This window comes from Diaporthe citri, assembly GCF_014595645.1.
Source record: "Diaporthe citri strain NFHF-8-4 chromosome Unknown scaffold_5, whole genome shotgun sequence".
NCBI classification, from domain to species: Eukaryota; Fungi; Ascomycota; class Sordariomycetes; order Diaporthales; family Diaporthaceae; genus Diaporthe; species Diaporthe citri.
Window position 1 is genome coordinate 1,552,836 of NW_025064850.1, and position 22,188 is coordinate 1,575,023.

At 54.9% G+C, this 22,188-nt stretch overlaps 5 protein-coding genes across 5 annotated transcripts; 3 read left to right on the forward strand and 2 right to left on the reverse strand.

Annotated features, from left to right (window-relative positions):
- Nucleotides 1–2,445: 2,445 nt before the first annotated feature.
- On the forward strand, nucleotides 2,446–4,194 carry INS49_011110 (uncharacterized protein; the record flags this gene model as incomplete). Its single annotated transcript, XM_043171829.1, has 5 exons — nucleotides 2,446–2,550; nucleotides 2,673–2,737; nucleotides 2,825–3,018; nucleotides 3,077–4,067; nucleotides 4,143–4,194. The coding sequence occupies 5 exons, from the start codon at nucleotides 2,446–2,448 to the stop codon at nucleotides 4,192–4,194; spliced, it is 1,407 nt and encodes a 468-aa protein (XP_043023574.1).
- Nucleotides 4,195–5,896: 1,702 nt separating this feature from the next.
- Nucleotides 5,897–6,950, forward strand: INS49_011111 (uncharacterized protein; the record flags this gene model as incomplete). The annotated part of the gene is made up of 2 exons (XM_043171830.1): nucleotides 5,897–6,798; nucleotides 6,896–6,950. 2 exons carry the CDS (start codon nucleotides 5,897–5,899, stop codon nucleotides 6,948–6,950), a joined length of 957 nt encoding a protein of 318 aa, XP_043023575.1.
- Nucleotides 6,951–7,877: 927 nt separating this feature from the next.
- On the reverse strand, nucleotides 7,878–11,648 carry INS49_011112 (uncharacterized protein; the record flags this gene model as incomplete). The annotated part of the gene is made up of 3 exons (XM_043171831.1): nucleotides 7,878–10,943; nucleotides 11,001–11,126; nucleotides 11,202–11,648. 3 exons carry the CDS (start codon nucleotides 11,646–11,648, stop codon nucleotides 7,878–7,880), a joined length of 3,639 nt encoding a protein of 1,212 aa, XP_043023576.1.
- Nucleotides 11,649–12,827: 1,179 nt separating this feature from the next.
- INS49_011113 (uncharacterized protein) lies at nucleotides 12,828–15,113 on the reverse strand (the record flags this gene model as incomplete). The annotated part of the gene is made up of 3 exons (XM_043171832.1): nucleotides 12,828–12,933; nucleotides 13,023–14,610; nucleotides 14,687–15,113. The coding sequence occupies 3 exons, from the start codon at nucleotides 15,111–15,113 to the stop codon at nucleotides 12,828–12,830; spliced, it is 2,121 nt and encodes a 706-aa protein (XP_043023577.1).
- A 2,994-nt stretch (nucleotides 15,114–18,107) lies between these two features.
- INS49_011114 (uncharacterized protein) lies at nucleotides 18,108–18,972 on the forward strand (the record flags this gene model as incomplete). The annotated part of the gene is made up of 4 exons (XM_043171833.1): nucleotides 18,108–18,186; nucleotides 18,261–18,389; nucleotides 18,441–18,680; nucleotides 18,722–18,972. 4 exons carry the CDS (start codon nucleotides 18,108–18,110, stop codon nucleotides 18,970–18,972), a joined length of 699 nt encoding a protein of 232 aa, XP_043023578.1.
- Nucleotides 18,973–22,188: the final 3,216 nt, after the last annotated feature.

Sequence of the window (22,188 nt, forward strand, 5' to 3'; positions counted from 1 at the left end):
TGTGCTTGATTTCCGAAGTGCTCAGCTGAGAGACAGATGGCCACCCAAATATTGTAATACGATCGGATCTCAACAACAGACCTCTGGCCCGTCCGACGTCGTCACTCTGAATACGATGTTCACCAGTGCCTCGATCGCTTGCGGGCGACGACACGATAGTTTGGAGTAGCGACGACACAATCGCGAGATACGGTATGCGTCTTCCTCAGGCAACGGTCAAAGTGAATCGACCCCGATCTCCCCGACGGCTCGCAAACCAGAGCGAAGGCTACGCAGGCACAGACAGGCAAGGCCACCTGAACCTGGGTGGAATGATCTGTAGATGTTTTGCGTCCGACGCGTGCTTTCTTGACTTGTCTGGTCCGACTTGATTGACAGCCACAAGTTACCAGGAAGCACAGCAGTGTACGGCGGTCAGAGTGGTCAAAGGGGGCCCGTTCAGTCACTCAAGACAACCAGACAGACCGACGCCAAAGCCTACAAAGCTTTCCACTGCGCAGGCAGGCCACAAAATCTAGCGAGGCCGACGTGTGGCGGGACGAGGGCAGGACCGAAGTCAAAGTCGGCGCCAAAGCTTTACGTAAGGGGTCCAGGAGTGGCGACGAAGATGTCGAGATTACTGCAGATACGATAAAGTGCCCCAGGGCAGTGGAAGATTGGTTGATGAAGAGATGGATGCCGACGACAAGAGTGATGGTGTTGTTTGGTGTGGCTGTTGGATCTCGTCGTGGTGTTGGCGAGGATGTTTGGGAGAAAGAGATTTCAAGCGTCAGGCAGGAGTGTGGTGCGAATGTCTGGTGGGATCTTGGTCTGATAAAAGAGGGGGTGGGGCCAGTTCTGATTAGCGCCGAAGCAGTGGCACCAAGTAGGAACCTGTGACTGCCACGCCCATGCCATGCCACGCTACGCTGCAATGGATGCAGGCTTCGCTTCTGGCTGTCTGGGGCCGGTCGGATGGGCGGACTGGGCGAATGGGAGTGCTGATTGGAGACTGCTCAGTTGGATTGTTGACGTTTATTAGTAACTTTGCCTTCAAAAGTTACTATCAATCGAATGGGACCGCAGGTGACCTGTCATTCATAGAAGAGTGTTTTGGTAGCGACGCCAACAATGAATGGATTCTCATAACCAGTGCTGCTCGTTCTAAAATACGTAGTATTCCACATTGGTTTCCAGGACCTTGGCCCAGAGCTGAACGCCTGGACAGTGATCCGTCATTATTACAGTATTACTCGCCATTCACTGTCTACATGAAGAGCATACAGAGATCACCCATATCGATGCTCGATGCGTGACCTGAGCAGTAGCGCATCAAGCGGGATAAAGTCCTCCAAAATTGACTGTCTCCAGTCGCTTGCAGGAGGACAACCCTGACAAATGAGCAAAGAAAGCCACAGGTGTCTCATAATTGATAGGTCAAATTGGTGACAGCGAGCAGTTGCTGTGAGCCTCAGCTGTGCGGTGGCAGCGGCGGCGGCAGCAGCAGCAGCAGCAGCGGGCGACCTCGGAATCGCGAATGCCACCTACCACCTGGGCAATCGGGCCTTGCTGGGACCTTCGATCCCGAAACGTAATCGCCGTTGACGAGACGACCAGGGCCCGTGTCGAGTGAGCCTTTTTTTTTTTTTTTCTTCTCAGCCTGCCAGCTCTCATTGCCTACACGGTACCTTGCGCTGCCAGGGCAGGTCTGGTCGAGTTCCCGATAATTCTCATGCTGATGTGAGAAGACACGCCGCCGGTGGATAATCGAGTCTAATAAATTCACAGAATGCGCCCCGGAGTCCGGAGGGAGAAGAAAGGGACAAGCTTCGGAGCTGACGTCAATCTGCGAAAACGCGCTGGGCCCAGAATATTTTCCCCGTTGTCACTTTCCTGGGGAGGCCGATGCAGGTACTGTACATAGGGGAGCTAGCCTCGCTGGTAGAGAGGGACGATGCACCGCCTGCAGCTCCCGTCCCAAGCACGTAGAAGCATCACTGAGATGGGAGGTTCAAGCGGACCTAAAAATGAGGCAATCGAGATGCCTAAGTAGTCATGTCCATGTTCGTCATGCCCGCGTGTCAGTCACCGTCAAAGACGACACGTTGAACAGCTCAAGGCCGAGGTGCGAGCTTTGAAACTGGGCTGTGAGCCTCCTCCGTGCACGTAGTTGCTTGCCGTACCGGGCCTACCAGGTGGCCCGCCGCTTTGATACGCCACAGTACCTCGCAGCCGTACCTGTACATGGGAGCGCTGCGTCGAGCTGCACCCCCAACCAATTCGCATCGGTTATCTCTGGAGTCCACCATCCATCCGCTCTTCCGAATTTTGCGCCGCCCTTGCGTTCTTTTCTCTGGCCTTTTTTAACCCCGACAACTTACTTCTGCTTTCTTCCTCCAGTCCATCTATCAGCCTCCCTCTGCCTGTGCCTCTGCCTGTGCATCTGCATCCACAATGTCTGCCGCCATGCGCCTCGGTTCTTCCGCCCTGAGAACTTCTCTCAGGGCTCCTGCTTTCTCGGCCGGAACCACCTCCTTCCAAGCTATCCGATGCTACTCCGCTAAGACCCAGGTACGTCGCCGCCATTGGGAGCTACCGAGCAGCTCCAAACCCGCGCGTCCGCCGTGACGAGCAGTCCGGACTCGGGCGACATATGCTTGGCCTGTCTTGCTAACACATCGCCCTCCTGCCAGACCCTCAAGGAGCGCTTCGCCGAGCTCCTGCCCGAGAAGATCGAGGAGATCAAGACCCTCCGAAAGTCAGTCATGACAAACCCGCCTGTTCGGCCCCATTTCGCGCGCAACTAGGAGGATCCATGGCTGCTGACACGGGCACGCACATCTAGGGAACATGGCTCCAAGGTCGTCGACAAGGTCACCCTCGACCAGGTCTACGGTGGTGCTCGTGGCATCAAGTCCCTCGTCTGGGAGGGTTCCGTTCTCGACTCCGAGGAGGGTATTCGCTTCCGTGGCAAGACCATCCCCGAGTGCCAGGAGCTTCTCCCCAAAGCCCCCGGCGGCAACGAGCCCCTGCCTGAAGGTGAGTTCGGTCCCTCGCATCCGCGCGCGTTTTCTACGAGTGTGCCCTAACATTTCAGGTCTCTTCTGGCTGCTCCTGACCGGCGAGGTCCCCACCGAGCAGCAGGTCCGCGACCTGTCCGCCGAGTGGGCCGCGCGATCCGATGTGCCCAAGTTCATCGAGGAGCTCATCGACCGCTGCCCCTCCGACCTGCACCCCATGGCCCAGCTGTCCCTCGCCGTCACTGCCCTCGAGCACACCTCCTCGTTCGCTAAGGCCTACGCCAAGGGTATCAACAAGAAGGAGTACTGGGGACACACCTTCGAGGACTCCATGGACCTGATCGCCAAGCTGCCCACCATTGCCGCCCGCATCTACCAGAACGTCTTCAAGGGAGGCAAGGTCGCCCCTGTCCAGAAGGACAAGGATTACTCCTTCAACTTCGCCAACCAGCTCGGCTTCGGCGAGAACAAGGACTTCATCGAGCTGCTGCGTCTCTACCTGACCATCCACACCGACCACGAGGGTGGTAACGTCTCCGCCCACACCACCCACCTGGTCGGATCCGCCCTCAGCTCGCCGTTCCTGTCCGTCTCCGCCGGTCTCCAGGGTCTTGCCGGCCCCCTACACGGCCTTGCCAACCAGGAGGTACTGAACTGGCTCGTTGAGATGAAGAAGGCCGTTGGCAATGACCTGTCCGACAAGGCCATAACCGACTACCTGTGGTCCACCCTGAACTCGGGCCGTGTCGTTCCCGGCTACGGCCACGCCGTGCTCCGCAAGACTGACCCCCGTTACATGGCCCAGCGCAAGTTCGCCCAGGAGAAGATGCCCAACGACCCCATGTTCCAGCTGGTCAGCCAGGTCTACAAGATCGCCCCCGGCGTCCTGACCGAGCACGGAAAGACCAAGAACCCCTACCCCAACGTTGATGCCCACTCTGGCGTCCTCCTGCAGTACTACGGCCTGACCGAGGCCAACTACTACACCGTGCTGTTCGGTGTCTCGCGTGCCATTGGTGTCCTGCCCCAGCTGATCATCGACCGTGCCGTTGGCGCCCCCATCGAGAGGTAAGCTATTCCTAGTGTTGAAAATAAGCCCGCGTGGCTGGCCTGTACCTGATTGCTGACGCGCGCACGCCGCAGGCCCAAGTCCTTCTCCACCGAGAAGTGGATCGAGATCACGAAGAAGCTGTAATGAGTTCAGAGGCATTTACTTGTGTGGATTGATACCGGCATTTTTGGAAGACCAGGATGATTAAAGAATTTCACAGACTGGGCGTGTTATATACAGGGCACGAGGAAACAAGACGGTAGACCAAAAGGGATGCGTTTGCGAGTGATATGACGACTGGGGAGGTAGAAGCAAGGAGCGATACCCCATGCCTGGCGCTTGTATACTACATTATGTATCCCAAAATTCTGTACGATGTGAACGAGCATTCGGATCCAGCGAGCCTGGTGTCATCAGCATCTGATGTTCTGTGATGTTTGTTTCCCCTTGGACGGCCATTGGCCATAGGGTTATTTGAAGTTGTACAACCTGCACCCGGCAACATGCACCGTGTGCGACGACCGTTGCTACTACCTCGACCGAGCATTGGCGCTGACAAGCTGACTTAAGGTGGGTATTACTCGGGCTTTCAGCCGGTGGCTTTGGGGGCTCGTATCTCTGATGCACCTGTGGAAGCCCGAAACCGCCCGTGCCAAGCCTCCCTACCGAGCTGCCGAGAAGGAGACGAAGAGGTAAACGAGAATTGAAAAAGGAACAGCACGTTTCGCGGACCGGGACAAAAAGTCAATCGAACCGACCCCTGACAGCCGAAGGCTCAACTGGCCGTCGAAATTTGAGCGTTGGCCCGTTGGGAAACGTGGGGCTCCATTGTTGAGGGCGTTGAGTGTGGGAAGCTCCGAGGCGGCGCTACCAAAAGATACCTGGTCCCTGCGCGCTGGCCGTGTGTTGGTCCGAGGTACCTTCTGCTGACCTGCCGTCGGAGCTGCTCTGCAGAAACCCGAGCAGGAAGCACGTTCAGGGCCCTGCGCCTGTGTGTGGTGTGCCGTTCTGGGTACCGTGATGCGCAGGGTACCCAGGTACCCGAGCAGCTCACGCCCGCTGATCGCCAATTGTTTGGAGCTGATTGAGGGAGTTGAATGCCCGAGAGAGAGATGCCAACCTGCCCGCCCTGCCCGCCCTGCCTGCCCTTTCTTTGTCTGTCCGCCGTCCGCAGCTGAGATTCCAAACCAGCCAGATCTCCTATTCATCCTTCCATCTCACTGCATCGTCGAATAAGTATACTGTCAATCCAGCCCATCGTCAAACAACGATAGCAACAGCAAGAACAGCTACGAGAACGTTGGAAAGCCCAGAGTACTCCACAAATGTAAGTGCAGCTCTGCTCCCGCCTGCCTTGCCCGCTGGGGGACGGAGCTCTCCCCCCCAGACCATCAGCGGCGGACGTGGGGGAAGCTCCCCCAAGCTGGCGCACTCCGGCGAATAGCACCCGCACACCGAAGAGTAGCCGACAGAACTCGACTGACATGTGCGGGTTTGCAGATCTGATCCAAGAGAACACTTCCCCAAATTCCTCCAGAAACCCTTCATTCATTCCCTGCAGTCTGCAGTGCAACGAAAGGTCAAATTCGGAGCCTGAAATCTGTTTCTCGTCCAGAGAGTAAACCACTCTTAGTCTCTGGTATGCTTCTTCAGCCCCGACTGCCTCATCGCGCACATCCCTTCCAATACCCCAGGTCTCTCTAGTTAGTACACGCCATTCTAACCTGTGCGACCTCCGGACAGCATAGCCGAGTCCGTCTGATCCTCGACGTAGACAAATCAGCCGCGAAGAAGCACACTGTCTCCCTTGGTCAGGGCCCCTTCCCGTTAAACACCCGCCATCGTCATGTCCGCCACCGCCACCACCGCCGTGCCCACCCCGGCCTCGGGGAAGACCCTGGAGAAGAAGCCCATCAAGTTCTCCAACCTGCTCCTCGGAGCCGGTCTGAACATGTTCGAGGTCACCACCCTCGGCCAGCCCCTCGAGGTCGTCAAGACCACCATGGCCGCCCACCGCAGTGACGGCTTCACGAGCGCCCTGGGACGCGTCTGGTCCCGCGGTGGTGTCCTGGGCTTCTACCAGGGTCTCATCCCCTGGGCCTGGATCGAGGCTTCCACCAAGGGCGCCGTGCTCCTCTTCGTCGCCTCCGAGGCCGAGTACTACGCCCGCGCGGCTGGCGCCTCCGAGTTCGTCGGCGGCATCACGGGCGGTGTGACGGGCGGTGTGGCTCAGGCCTACGCCACCATGGGCTTCTGCACCTGCATGAAGACGGTCGAGATCACCAAGCACAAGGTTGTCGAGGGCGGCGGCAAGCCCCCCTCCACCTGGGCCACCTTCGCCGACATCTACCGCCGTGAAGGCATCAGGGGCATCAACAAGGGCGTCAACGCCGTCGCCATCCGCCAGATGACCAACTGGGGCTCCCGCTTCGGCCTGTCCCGCCTGTGCGAGACCGGCATCCGCAACGTCACCGGCAAGCAGGACGGCCAGAAGCTGAGCCCCTGGGAGAAGATCGTCGCGTCCGGCCTGGGCGGTGGCCTCTCTGCGTGGAACCAGCCCATCGAGGTCATCCGCGTTGAGATGCAGAGCAAGAAGGAGGACCCCAACCGCCCCAAGAAGATGACGGTCGGCAACACCTTCCGGTACATCTACAACACCAACGGCCTTAAGGGCCTGTACCGCGGTGTCGCGCCCCGTATCGGCCTGGGCATGTGGCAGACCATCTGCATGGTCGCGCTCGGTGACATGTAAGTTTAAGCAGCAACAACACCCCCCCCCCCCATACCAATATCCCCAACGTATCATGTTCGGATCGCGGACTAACGCTCATTCGTCCAACTACAGGGCAAAGCAGGCTGTCGAGCGGGTGACTGGCGAGGCGGTCACGGCAAAGCATTAGAGCGGCAGGCGTTAACAGGGTGAACATTCCGGGCTGGTTCACGAAACAACTTTACGCTTCTCGAGACGATGGTATGAAGAGAGATAAAAAGGGAAGACAAGAGGATTATGTGTGCTTTTTGTGGCCGACATTTTCTTGATTTCCGAGTATTGAGATGGTTTCTTTTTAATCTTTGGTCTGCACCGCGTCAGCATCCAGTATCATGAGATAGACAGGGCGGGCGTTCCGAGCTTGAGCTACAGTTGCATGCATATAAAGAGATATGTCGATGCAGCATGCACTTGTTGCCTAGTGATTGATCATTTCATGTTGTGGTAATGTCGCCTGGTCTGTAACAAGCTGATATGCTGGATAGACTGTGTCTACCAGCGTTTGGATCCTCGTCTGTATGCTTTTGGGGCACACCCAATAAGTATACGTTGTCCCAGACCCAAAGGTGACGGTGTATATGATTTCCACGACCACATACGCGTACAATTCAGTTGTCTATCCTCACAGCCTCGGTACCACCCTCCCCTTGTCGACTTCACATGGTTCGGTCCTTCAACGATTGATATCAACCGTGTGCGTCGCTACTGTCTCTGTGGACAAGGTGTTCCGCAGATCCACATCTTTGATTCGAGCTACATAGGTTTATTTACAGTGTGTGAAGGAAAGCGGAAAAGAAATATTGACCTCAGACTGTGCCAACGATCCCACTGTTTTTGACAGTGGACCACACAGGCTAAACGAAGAAGAGCCCCTTTGCAATACCGTGACGCCGACACATGGGGCAGGACAAGATCCCATTCTGGAGCGCCTCGCTCCGATGCAGACTACGATCAAGCATGTAAGTGCTTTGTCTCGCCTTGCCCCGCCTCTCCTGACGGTTACGTCGTGCGCGGGCGCAACAAGTTGGCTGGAGGCACGAACGCAATAATTTTTTTTTCAGAAGCCCATGCCGTCGTCTTCCTCCTTCTTCCGGTCGACGACACCCTTCTTGAGGTTCTCCTCGACCTCATCAATATACCCGAGCCCACAGTACTCCACGCCATCGCGAAGCTCCTGCAAAGGGACGCGGTCTCTTTCGAGTGCCTCCCGGGTCTCGAGGCTCAGCCCTTCAAAGTCCAGGTCAAGCTTGCGGTTCTCCTCGTGCCGCCTCGCCACCTCGTCCGCCTGTAGCTTTTCTCCATCAACATCCATGTGGTCGGCGTCCTCGCCGGAGAGGCCAATCCTCTTCACACGCCTGGTGCGGATGGGGGCCTTGGCGAACAGCTTGGAATTGATCTGCTGCTTGCTCTCAACGTACGCCATAAGTTCTCTCGTCGGGTCGTACTCGGCGTGTGCCTCACGTTGAAACAGCCCCGTGTCTGCGTAGTTGACGTCCTGGACCATTCCCACGGTGGGATCTCCGCTGAACTTCAGCTGCCGCGCGGTGACATAGGCGCGGCCCGGATCATAGCTAGTCTCCCGTCTTTGGAGGAGCTGCGGCGGAGGTGGCGGCTCGGGGTGCGGCGTGATGGGCGTTGGTCTGCGCCGGGTCGTCGCGCCCAGCCCCGGAGGGCCAGGCAGGCTGACAAACGACGGGGGTTTCTCCTCGTCTTCGCCGACAGACAAGATGAAGACGCGCCCGCTTGCATCGCCGATCACGAGTTTTGAGTAGTCGGGCGAGAATGCGCCGTGTGAGATCTGGGCCGGTGCCTCGAGGATGACTCTGCCTTTGGCTTCTTTTCCTCGGATGTTCCAAACCTTGACTACTCCATCCGAAGACCCCGTGTAAAACCGATCCATCGACGCCGCCCAAGCTGTGAATTTCACGCCGGTATCGTCTTCGTTATCACCCACAGTGATGCCCTCTAAAGGCGGTCCGTGAGCGAGCACATGAATAGGTCTCCTTAGTAGACTCTCTGGCTGTGCTGAGTCCCACACATAGGTCTTGCCATCCGTACAACCGGCCGTGATGTAGAAGAACGCAGGGCTATTCGGCATGATGGTAAGCTCGTTGATATCGTGAGCGGTGCAATCGAAGGACTTCAAGAACTTGAATTGAACATCGTATCCAGACGTCTTGTCTCTAACAAAGATCCTGACTTGTGTTCGAATATCGGTATCGAATTCGCCTGCCGGTGATGACGCCGCAATGAACTCGGGCCGATACGGGTGCCACTGCACCTCAAAGACATTTTGGGAATTTGCACCCGGAATGCGAACCGCCTGTCCCGTGATGCTATCCCACAGACACAGCTCGCCGGTGTTCAGGCGATCCTCGGGGATATCGTTTTCATCGTCTGTAAGACTACGCGGGGAGAAGCCAACCAGCAAAAGATGACGGACGCTCTCCTCGACGCCCCACTTCATCGTCGACGGGAAGTATGTCCACTTGGTTGAGAAACTTCCATCTGCGTCGGGTACCCTAGTAGCCGAGAATGATGCATATGGACTGTTTGAAATATTCTCTGGGTTGATAGTGTAGATTCTGACAGCCTCAGTCGGCACGTCGGCAGCAGTGGCTACTAAACCCGTTGGATGTGCCAGTTGGGAGGCTTGGACGAAGTTGACGAAGCCATTGTGCATCCAGGTGCCAACACATCGCATCGAGAGCCCTGACTTGTCGACTTGCCAGATCTTGGCGCTCCGATCGAAACCAGAGGTGTACGTCCGGTCGTGTATTGGATCGTGGTCTGACGAGACAACAGAGGTGTAAAGCCATGGGTCTTGAGACTCGCGCATCTCATCTGTTGAGTTCTCGCCCTTCTCGACAATCGGACGAGGAATGCGGTGGTTGGAATAAGACTTCAGCTTAGTGAGCGCCGGAGCAACCGAGCCTAGCAGAAGGTTTCCAGGCTTATTATACTGCTGGTTGTGCGAGTCCATATGCGCCGTGGTACCGGCGATATACGCAGAGCTGGATACCCAGCTGACTGCAGAGATATCCCCAGCGCAGTTGGTGAACTCTGACCGGAGCTCGAGACCGTCTTCAAGACTTTTGCGGAACTCATTTGTGAGGTCTCTCATTCGAGTTGTTCTGAAGCGGTTTCCGGTGACCTCCCGCGCCATGAGAAGCGAAGAAAGGCGGCTATCGCGCAGGGCTTCGCTGCGCTTGTCAAAGACATCTTTCTCTATTGACAGTACGCGTGGGTCCTGAGTCCTAGCTTTCTTTTGCATTACATCAGAAAGGAAGTTAGCGATGTCTGATCTGGTTCTGGTTTCGATCTCGAGTTCGAGCTGGCGGATCAGGAACTCGATATTTTCAGGGCGTTCCAGCTTTCTCAGCAGCTTCGCCAGGCCCTTAACCGGGTCGTCGTACTTCTTAACGGACCCTGTCACCCGTCGAGCCGCCACCTGGAGCGCCACCATCTGGAGCTTACGAGCTTCCTCGAGAGTGAAGTCCACGTGGAAAATATGTGGCTTGTCCAATTCACCCGGCTGCATCTTACTCAGCCGGCCACTACCCTTCAAGATCTCTTGCCGTACCTCCGCTTGAAGATATGGACGTTGCTCGAGGGAGAAGTAGACTGAAGTGGATCGCTCGTTCATATCGTGACTATCTTTGTTGGACTTCCAAGCCGCGACCTTAGCACGGGAACGGAAGTTTGCCGGGGATGTCGGGGCCGTTTTTGCAGCGGATCTCGCTCTTTTCGAGGAGGGAGGTGTACGTGGCCGCATAGCACGGGGTGCAGTTGGAGGTTGAGAGGTCCGTGGAAGCACATCCTGGGACTGTGTGTTTGACGTGACGACATGCTGTGCGATCGGCTCCCTGACCTGGTTCTCCTGCGGCTTGTTGACGGTAGTCGGAAGGCTAGAGAGGTTCTGCGCTGGATTTCGAACAGGCGTGGGCGCGGTAACAGAGGGCAACCCGCTGGGAAGCGGTGAAGAGGTGGAGGCAGCGGGCGGTCGAGCAGCAACAGGGTGGCCGTTCACAAGTCCGGAAGCTCGAGAAGGAGGCAGTGTGTGCTGTTGGGCCGGCAGGGGTTTGCTTGGGGGCGAGTGAGCAAATTGCGTCCGTCGAAAGCCCTAGCCCATATATGTCAGTCTTCGAATCTTCTCATGACCAGCCACACGTCGTCTTACCGGAAGACCAGCGAAGTTCTTAGCCAACGTTCTCGCACGTTGAGTGGCAAGGCTGACCAGTCCATCAGGAAGGCGCCCATTCTCTCGAATTACGGTTTCGAATTGGTCTGTTAGGGCTTTTTGGATCTGTTTTCGACGAGGTTGTCAGAGTCATCTTCAGTGGGGCAGAACTCTCCCAGTATCGTGTAGGGGCCGACTTACTTCTGCTTTGAGCTTATCATCATCTACATTCTTGTTGTTGAGCGCTTCAACAGCATTCCTCGCATAGGAAGAAAGGTGTATGCCGACAGATTTCGTAATTACTTGCTCGTCGTCCACCATCCCCCGCGGTGGTTCTGAAAGTTTCTGCCGTTTTGCCGGTGGCGAGGGGGCGTAAGCAGAAGTACTGGGGGCGTGACGCCGGTAGAACATTTGTTCTTGTGAAGGAAGAGGTGGTACGTAGGGGTGCGCATGCGCACTGCGGTGGGACGGGGGACCGCCAGGCGGCACGAAGTCCCCGAAGCTGTTGACGACGCGGTTGACGGTGCCATTTTCGAGGGCAGACGGAGGAGCCGGTAGCCGCGGTTGAACCTGCCGCACGGCGTCGTCATCGTCGTCCGAGACGAGGTCGATGACCTCTCTGGGCGCCGTTTGCGGAGTAGGCGCCATCATGAGTCCTAAGCTCGAGCGACGCGAGATTATTTAAGTAGGCGTCGCCATTCCAGGTGGCGCGTCATGAAAATTGCTGGGGTTTTAACGCTTAACTGAATATTCCCCACTAAAGGTGCTAAAAGGGACCCAAATTAGAGTAACTAGCTTTAAGAATGCTTAAAAACTGGAAATGTAAAGTAAAACAAGGAAAAAGCATTTAAGAAACTTTTATTAAAATATAAATTATATTTAATTATTAAGAAAGTAATTTAAATATAAAGAGTTTTAAGCAATAAAACCGTATTATTATGCATTTAAAAATATCTTATAAGTTTTTATTTCCAGTTAAAAAGTATCTGAAATCTTTTTTAGAATATGCCTGGTTTGATTGAGAACATGACAGAATGAACATGTTTTTGATTCTTGGGAAGACGACATTGACATTTGACATTGCTGGCAGTTTATTGAAAGCTAGAGTCATTCCACGGTGAGAGCTTTCATGAAGGCGCTGCCAACTTAAACATGCAGGGAAAAGCTGCTAAGCCCCCCTTCCTCAGGTTGCAATCCTAGCATAAAAGTTACATAGTAAAGAGCATGTACGCAATTTTATCAGCAAGAAAGGAATGGCATGCATTATTTCGCAGAAATATTATGCTCTGGAGAACATGCACAGAGCCCCAGGATTGCGTATGACAGGTGGGACCACAAGCTCTGGATAGAGTCAAGCAATTAGCGGCCAATCACTGGCATTACTCGCTTTGCTGCATTGCAGCGACAAGGCAAATATCGCGCGCTATCGGGACGACAGAGTCCACCCGTGCATGGTCTGGCAGCTCTGACTAGCACAGGAACCGAGGTACGAAACTGCTCACAAGTTTGGAGGCTACAGCGCTGTATCCCAGACTTTCAAATCATATTACAGATGTCTACAGATGTCTAGCTCGACTGTGAGAAACACAGTCAACACATCGCGTCATGTTTTATGGCAGCTACAGCCGGATAAACCAGGAGGGGCCGAGGAAGTTCAGAAAGAATGGGCAGGAATTGTCAACAATACTTGGCAATCACATGTCCTTGCACAAAGCCATATTTTTTTCTTCCCATACTATCTTGCTCCCAACCATACAGTTTATATGACAGTCTAGGGAAACGACACCGCACAAGCGGGGATATATTGTGGATTGATGCGGCCGGAATCTACAGCTTGGCCTTTGTCAGCTCGCCCTGGCGGTGCAGCTCCTCGTACATCTCGTCAATTTGTTTCCTGAAGGCCCTCGCCGTCTGGACACGTTTGATTTTGAGCCTAATGGTCTGTTAGCACTGGTCTGTCAAGCCAATAATAAACAAGGAAAGGGCCGGCTTGAAGGTCAGCGGCCGTGGGGATGGACTTACGTCGGCGTCAAAAGCTCATTGTCGATTGTGAAAGGCTCGATGTCCATGTAACAGTTCCGCACCTTCTCGTAGCTGTTGAACTTGTGCCTCTTCCCATACTCATCCAGCTGCTTGACGAACGCCTTGCGGACCTTGGGGTCGTTGGCCGCGGCCTTCAGCTCCGCGCGGTCGGTAGCCGAGACCGTCTTCTTCAGGATCTTGCTCGCGTACGGGGCGAACTGGTCAGGGTCGATGCCGAAGACGGCGACCAGCGTGCTTTCCTTGGGGTCACCGTGCACGTACGCCGTCTGGATGATGGGCGTGCTACCCATGTAGACGTTCTCGATGCGCTCGGGCGAGATGTATTCACCCTGCGCGAGCTTGAGCACGTTCTTCTTGCGGTCGATGATCTTCAGCCGGCCCATGTTGTCGATCTCACAGATGTCACCGGTGTGGAACCACCCATCAGGGTCAATGGTCTTCTTCGTCTCTTCCTCGTTCTTGTAATAGCCCTGGAAGACGATGGGGCCCCGCAGTAGCAGCTCGCCACGTGGGTTGGGCTTATCTGCAACGGTATATTCCAAGTCGGGAGCGGACTCGAGGCAGACTTCCACGAAGGCCATTGGGGAGCCGATGTTGCCGGTCGTGTAGTCGTCCTTGTACTGTACTATGCCCACGGCGTATGTCTCTGTCATGCCGAAGCCCTGGCAGAAGTCGTTGGCGAAAGCAGCTCGCAGGAACTGGTGTACATCGGGATCCAGCTGGGCACTACCGCTGACCATCGAATGCACACGGTCCAGGCCGACAGCTGCTCGCACCTTTGGTGTCCATATCCTGTCGTATAGGATGTGCTTGTTTGTTGCCTTGCCTGGCGGGAGCTTCATGGATGCCTTTTTCGAGTTGATGACGTGCCTGGAAAGAGCTCCCTTCACTCCCTCCGCTTGAACGGTCGCCGTGGTCAGGGCAGCCTGGAAACGGTTGAAAAGTCTGGGCACCGACATGAAACCCGTAGGCCGCAGGATCTTCATATCCTCGACCAGGGTGGCGACATCGCCGTGGAAATACCCAACAGGAGCACCGGCGAGGAATGCAGCCTGATCGGCCATACGACCGTATATGTGCGCCAACGGAAGGTACGACATGTGAACGTCATGTTCACCAACGGTGCCAGAAGACCGCGCGGCAGAGATTCCGGCAACGGAGTTTCCGTGAGTGAGGACAACACCCTTGGGGTCGCCAGTCGTCCCCGAGGTGTAGTTGATGGTGAAGATGTCTTCCTTCCGTGGAGGCCGCATTTGACGTCCAGAGTTTCGACCAATGGCCTCCACCTCACCGATTGAAAAGATCTGTATCCCGCTATCGGCGGCCACCTTGTTCAGCAGCTCTTGTTTAGAATGTCCGCTCATCTCACCGTCGTCCAACGAGTCGAGAGAGATGATCAGCTTGAGCGAGGGCACCTTGGGCGCTATCTTCAGAAGGGTGGGTATATGCGGCAGTGAGGTGACCACGCATACCAACTCGCCGTGGTTGATGATGAACTCGGTTGTCTGGGGGCCCAGCGTCTCATACAGCGTCACGGGATACAAGGACTGCGAGACCAGGGCAAGCTCTGTACAGATGGTCAATGTCAGGCTTGAACAAGAGATATATCTGCAGCATCTGGGAGGTTTTGCGACTGAACTGACCTGTGATCTGCCACTCCGGCCGATTCTGGGACCAGATTCCAACACCATAGCTCTGAGCGGTGACACCGATGCGGTGATGCAGCTCCGCGATACCAGCACCGAGGTTCTTCCTCCTCTCGGCGACCTCAGCATACGTTTGCCACTCGTACTTGGGCTCCCAGGTCTTGGTGGCTGGGTTCCAGGGCCGGTGGCCCAACATGCGCTTCGTGGGACGAGCCTGCCACGCCTCCTCGAAGAGGTCATGGAGAGTCAGACAGTGTGGTTCGAGCCTCTCGAGCAGAGGGCCGTCGCGAAAGGCCCAATTACGGTAGACAGGAGTTCGGTTCTCGCGCTCGGAGCCGGGGATGGGCAGGCCGTAGGGAGAGCCTGGGGGAGGAGGCGTGGAGCACTTGGCTATGAGCGCCTTGACGTCAGGTTCGTAGCGCATCTTGGGTGGCGTGCTGGGGGTTTCCGTTTCTGTGGACACAACGCGGTCAACGTGCTGGCCTCTAGCAGGTCTGTAGCAGATCATGGGTCTTGGATCGAATTACTGACCGGAGGGTATGGGCTGTCAGTACCAGTTGCAGGTGTCGCGTCGAGAGTCGAGATGGGGTGCGCCGAAGGGACCGACCACGACTTGGGGGAGGAAGGCACGGGGAGACTGGAGCTGGTATGCGGTACGGAGGAAGGTGGCCACTTCAGTTGTCAAGACGGGTCGGTTGCTCTACAAGAGAAAAGAAGAATAGTATTTGAGAAGTGTCTGCTCTATCATGTTCTGTCTGCTTGCTGCACTGCACTGCCCGAGCGAACGAGTTGGTGGTAGCCAAGGGGTGGCAGATGACCAGGCTTAGTTTAGTGGGCTTCCCGAGAACCTCGGCAAAGAGTGCATCGTATCGTACGGTAAGTATCGCATCATCGACCCGTCCGGTAATGGAGATGGCTGTCTACATTTTATTTCCAGTGCATTGGTGCTTGATGCCAATTGCTGTGGACGGAGACCAGTCTGAGACGGAGAAATTCATTGCTCGTTGATTGCGAGACTTCAGCATGGGTGAGCATCACAGGTGATGATAACTAGCAGTTTGGAGAGAGAGCTACGTGTAGACAACGTCCCTCATCCAGGTTGCAACGTCATTCTTCTCGGCCTGGCCACGGACCCACCCACCCTCCGAGTGCCCCGACACGAATAAAGATGTGCAGTTTCAAGTGCCATGAAGCTTGATCACTAACAGAAGCCGCCCGGGGTTGTGGTGCATCTCAGATAGTGCAACGATCACATGCTTTTCTTGCACAGCAAGCCTTGAATACCTTCATACTTAACATGGTTGCTACCTTTTCCTCGTCTTGACTTCTATGAGTCGATCAGGCTCAGAAGATCGTCTCCATTGAGCCATGTGCTAATCAGCTACCACATGTCTCGCTTGCTGATCGTCATCTCGATTACCTCTATTGATGAGTTCATCGGCGCAACCGCTCAACTATTCAATCGTTGAACCGTGCCTCCGGACTCCTCCGGACCATCAACAAGCCATCAATACATATCACTCCTACCGCTCCGTCGATGGCCGGGTGCGCCAGGCAATCCTCCTAAGCCGTGTACCGGCTGAACGGGCGCACATAATGTGTCTGGATCCCTCCGGCTGGCCGTCGCATTGCGCCGAGGTGCACGGCGGCTTGACACTCAACACCTGGGCACGACACTTCTTCACCTGCGTCTCACCATTCTTGCTACATGCTATTTATTATTGACAAGCGGCCGGTCTAGAGCGTGATAACTTCTCGCACCATCTAGACCAAGACACAATTCTCAGCCTCAGATTTAGAGTCCAGAACACAAGCATTTGCAGGCCCCACCATGACTCGACCCGAGCTACTGGAAAATGCCAGTGGACCAGACGACAGCTCCTTGGCCGTGCTGGCTTGAATGCAGTTGCTTGAGTCTCGCCAGAGTTTTCCTCCCCTGTTGGGCCCTCAGCGGTCCAAACTCCAGCACACAGACACACAGACCTACCCCAGCTGCGGGACGACAAGTCATACACCCCAGGGCCGACCCCAGAGCGAGGTCTCAACGTCGCCATGCACCGGCCGCTCTCGAGCACTTGGCCTCGAAGCGAACCGATTCAGTCACCTTGGTCCACTTGGCGCTCGAGATCTCTCAGACACAGGCCAGGCAGGACGACTCCATCTTCCCGGACCAGTTTGTCGTTAACGCCTTGGCACGGGATGGCCTCGAGCACACCCGAAATATCTGGAAACAGAGGCCAGCGCCTTTCCTTGAGAGCCAAGCCCGCTGTCGCTGGACTCTGACCGTCCGGAGACTGCCAAGGCGTCGAGGAGCCTTGTCCTCAGAAACACGACGCCCCAGCAAAACATGTTTCCTTGCCACTTGCCCTGCACTTCTCCTTCCAATTCCATCTTTCCCTGTTTCAATCCCATGGTGCTGATCTCCCTAGCCGGCTGGGGGGTCTATTTCTGTGCGGTCTACTTGAGCTTTTATTACACTACCGAGGGAGCGAGGCCAGGTGGCCCTCGATCACGCCCCTCCGCCGCATGGCACGTCAATATCAAGTGCGACCGTACGACCATGCTCCTGCAGCAGTGCAGACATGTATAGTCACGGTGTTCATGAACAGGCAGGCCTTGAGGACCACCAACTGGTGTGCGCGCTTGCCAGTGCAGCGCCAGCGAGGCTGACCCGTATCCGTACTCCGTCCGGGACGCCTGCGGCACAATGATCACCTGTCGGCGAGGCTTACTTTAAGCTTAGCAGACTGCACATGGTTCCGAGCAAATTCAATCAAACGCGAGAAGATGAGTCGAGTCACTAGGTCGCTCGTCCCATTCGCGCGATCCCAACCCATTGGCTCCGTCCTAACCGCCGTCACGTACTGCCGGCGGTTACAGAAATACCTCCTCCACCAGCGCGTGCCCACTGACGCTGCAGGTGCAGATTTATCTCCGCCCGGGGGCATTGAGGTCAATCTAAAAGTATAGCATCAAGGGCCCAGGGTGCGCCCCAAACCGAGCATGACATTGGACGGCTTCGTCGCACCCTCCTGCACCAGATCGTGGGCATGCCCCTGTCGTGCCGTGTTTCACATAGGCTTCAGGTTGGTACATCGTAGCGCACTTGTCTCCCGGGCAGGCGAGGTTGACCCTGGACACATGCGCGTCCATGCCACAGTTGGCTTCACTCCGATATATACTGGCTCGATGCTTTTAATGCCCTGCATGCGCGCAGTGTCTTCCCCCTTCATTAAGTCTTCTTGGGTTACTTTCTCACTTTCTGGGCCACCTCCCTATTTCTCCTTCTTTAAACCAGTGCACAGGCTGCCCGTTATACCATACATTCTCTTTAGTTGCTCGACCCGCAGACTTCGAACTCCACCAACAAGACCAGTACCCATCTAATATTCCAACCGACGAATTCACGACTTTCAAAATGGGTTTCCCTCTGATGCTCGCTCTCCGTGCCGTGCAAGGCGTCTTCGCCGTGGTTATCCTGGGCCTGTCGGCATATGGTAAGGCTGCTTGGGAATGAACACAGCCGTGGGATTGGGCCACCGGAGACCATCTTGCTAACGGGACGCAACAGTTGCCAACTGGTACAATGTCGACACCCTGACTTCGTCGCCTTCTCAGGTCAACTTCTTGGTCTTCGTACCGCTCTTCTCCCTGATCTCCATCGCATACCTTGAGGCCGTCCCCAAGTTCATGCCCAAGTGTGAGTACCGTCGGTCCCCATACCATGGTTCCAAGCTGACATTGTCTACAGTCTCCCACCCGTGGGCCGTTCTCGCCCTCGAGGTCACCAACGTCCTCTTCTACTTCGCCGGCTTCGTCGCCCTCGCCGTCTTCCTGACGCACTTGCTCTTCTGCCGTGGCGCCGTCTGCGGCTCCGCTCGTGCGGCCACCGTCTTCTCCTCGTTCAACTTTCTGCTGTGGACCGCCACCGCCGCGCTCACCATCAAGGACGCGCTGAAGGGGGGGTTCGCGGGCCTCCGCAACGGCCGTGGTGGGGCGGGGCAGGGCATGCCCATGCAGCAAAACGCCCAGATGAAGGAGGCCGCTATGGCCGCATAAACGCCTACTACGGCTCCGACGGCCGCGGTTCGTTCTTCGGATACGTCCCGGCCACGCCGCCTCACAAGACCGCGTCCCTCGAGGTGACGGTCAAGAAGCTGTCCTCGTGGGACCACAGGCGGAGCACCCTCGCCAGCAGCGAGGACTGGGAGATCGCTACCTTTGTCGGGAGCGAGGAAGAAGTTGTCGCGGGGAATGGATATGGGCGTCGTGATACCTGGTGAAGGGATTTGTTAGATGGGTTGCGCCAGCTGTGCTGTGTTGGACCATTTGATTTCGGGGGGTATAGAAGCGATTTAATGACTTTGAGGATCCATGGTTGGAATGGGCGACGGGCTCGTATTAGCATCTTTACGTATTGCAATGACAGGCCTGTGAATATGTCTATATGTATACAGTTATGTATATGACACTCAATATCGCTTCCTTCAGACGTTGCTCAGACGTTGCTGTCATAATGAGTGAGCGGTCGTCGTTGGAAGTTGGCCAACTTGTAGTGTCATCGGGTCAGCCAAGGCCACCGCTCACAAATCCTGCAGACTGCCCACTCACACTATATCAGCCTCTCATACACCTAGTCTCCCAATAACATTAAATGCCGAGCGTGTAAAACTAAAGAAATTATATGAACTCAGCATACACTGCTTCTCGGAAGTCACCTGTTTGGAAAGGCCGAAGTGACTGACACTTAAGACTGCATTTGCTCCCTGATGATTTTTGATGAGTGCAGCCTAGATGTGTCCCAGTGAGAGCTTTTGCATGACATGATTATGTCAATGTGGCTGATTATGTCCTTCATCTTGCCAGAACCGGCAACATCTATTGCTTCGCTTGCTGCGAGTTGATCCAACATATTATTGTTTTAAGGAATTCATGCAACGAAGCCGCCTCAAGACTTCTCTAGGCATCACAGAGCATCCTGAGGCTGTATGATTGAATACTATGTCTGAACAACCACTACCTGGAGGATGTCAGCTACTTGCATGCGTTACGCTCAACGGCACGAGAGTGACCGAGGAGCAGGATCGAGTGTATAGCGAGTGAGCAATGCAAAAATGCAATGTAAAAGTGTGGAAACACGAATAAGCACTTCCTGACACTAAGACTTCTGGTGCGAATAAGTGGCTTCTGACACAACACCGGTTTGCAGAAGTGGATTGAAGAGTCAATGCCTAAAGCCATGCATAGCGAAATTGACTGTAATTTCGTGCAACCTACATTGTCTCTTGTCCCACTACTACAATCATTGTTGTTCTAGCTTAGTAGGGGGACTAAAAGAATGCAAATGGTCTACAAAAGTGTGGAATATTTTACTCATTCTCTTCGAGTTTCCTTCGATAGCAGCGTCGACAACAAAGACGATCAAAGTTGAAGACAAATCAGATTTCCACTGAACTATCTGTTGAGAAACTCGACCAAGTTGGCGAAGAGAAACGGCACCCCTCGACCAGACAATTCAGACCCCCGACGCAAAGAACGAAACCGAGTAACGTCCTCTCAGATTCAGCGCCCACCATGAGACACAGCTGAGCCTCGTCCTTGCTAACATGTCCAAAGAGATTGAGATTTGACGACAGACGCAGCAGTCTCGGGGGAAGCAGCCTCATTGGAAATGCCCGGGGAGGATCCGTACGCGAGATGCAGGAGCTGCCACAGGCTCCTGTACGAACTGGACATGAAGAGGTACGAGTACAGAATCTGTTACAGGTGCGGTGGACGTGGATTTGTCCGCTCGGCGACATCTGCTAATTGGTTTAATTTTTGTCGCACCTGTACTGGTAATGGATACCTTGACCTTGGTCGATGCGTGGGCTACAATATTGCTTGCCCTGACGGAACTATCATCACGAAGCGGCACATAACCGTGAGTAGTTAACACAGCTGAGCCGTACCACCAAATACGCTGCCCCTGAATCGCTGGCATGTGCCTCCATTTCCACATCTCTGCATATCCATGACTTACATGTATATCTTGCACGCCCACAGCATGTGAATCTCTCAATTCCGTTGCCGGCCCGACAATATGTGCATCTGTTTGGTGGGACTCAGTTCCTGTCAAGAGTGAAACGCCCGCGTCATTGGGCGTTTACCCACACACACAGCACAGCACCTTCTCAGGTGTGCAAAGAATTAAAGAGCGTCGCGCAAGATACTCATGGGGGTCCGACGTAGCCACCAAACCCTACTTGAAGTCTTGCTGCCTTGAGAGAGGGACTGCAACTGCTCGTGGCAGTCAGCAGACGGGAGATGCATATCGAGACAAGTTGAAGGTTCTCTGTCTGTCGAAAGCCAAAACCAGCCCTGAGACATGTATGCAATGAAAAAAATGCTACGAATCTTCTTCCATCCAAATTGTCTTTGGGACGAGGGGCCAGCCATACTCAACCCTGGCGGCCAAGTAGGAATAGCATTATCTCATTCCGCACTCTGCTGTGTGCAGGCGGATACTGCTCACAAGTTTGAAAATGAACACTTTAAAGGATCATTTCATCGTGTGTGCTGGGCTTTTAATTCCCTTTCTTCCAGAATTGCCTTCTAGAGAGAATGGGTAGAACACGACGGCTATCTGGGGGTTTTCATACCGGCCCGTGCTCGACGTCTTGATGTGTGACAGAGAAGGTCATGTCACTGGCGTGTTTTGTGGTCTTTGACGGCTTGGCCCGCAAAACTAGGCCCGCACCGTCCGTGGGGAAGTCCTGCCGTGGCCTTTTCTCTTGGGTCACCGTCTTCCTCGGCCAGGCCAGCGGCATTGGCCTGGGAATAAGTCAGCCCACGGTATAGGACAGACCACAATCTCGTGAGTCCATGCTTGCCGATGCGGCTCCTCTTGCCGTTGAGTGCCCCGTCGACCCACCAGTCACTGCAGATCCAAGGCTAGCCGTGACAACGCCATACCGAGACTGGATGGCACCTCCTGTATCGGTAGATCATGGTTTCTGATATCGAGGCTGCCTTTATGAAATACAGCTCGTAGAGAGACACACACACATGTACAATACAGTACAAGAGGACATGCGGAGGTGCATTGGCGTACAGATGCATAGATGCAGTCGCCAGCCTGCCGGGGCGGTGGGCCCAGAAGCCTCCGACTGCTGTGTGTGGAAAACGAAACGCAGCCCCCCCCCCTGTCGTTTTGACTCGCGCTCTCCCATCCCCTCCAAAATCTTAAATCCCCTTAATAATAATAATAATATATATATCCTTATAATCATTATTTAATAAAAAGTATAAATAAAATATTTATTTATATATAATATAATTATTTTTATATATATAGTTAGGGCTGGCGGCTGGGGCAAGGCGGCTGGGCCCGTGCAGGGCCCTGCACGGGCCCCCTTATCGATAAGCCCCTCCTGCCCTATAGCTGTAGCCCAAAGGGCTCCTCTAAAGCCTTCCTTCCTTTCTTCCTCTTTTTTCCTTCTTAGGCCAGCATACTCTTT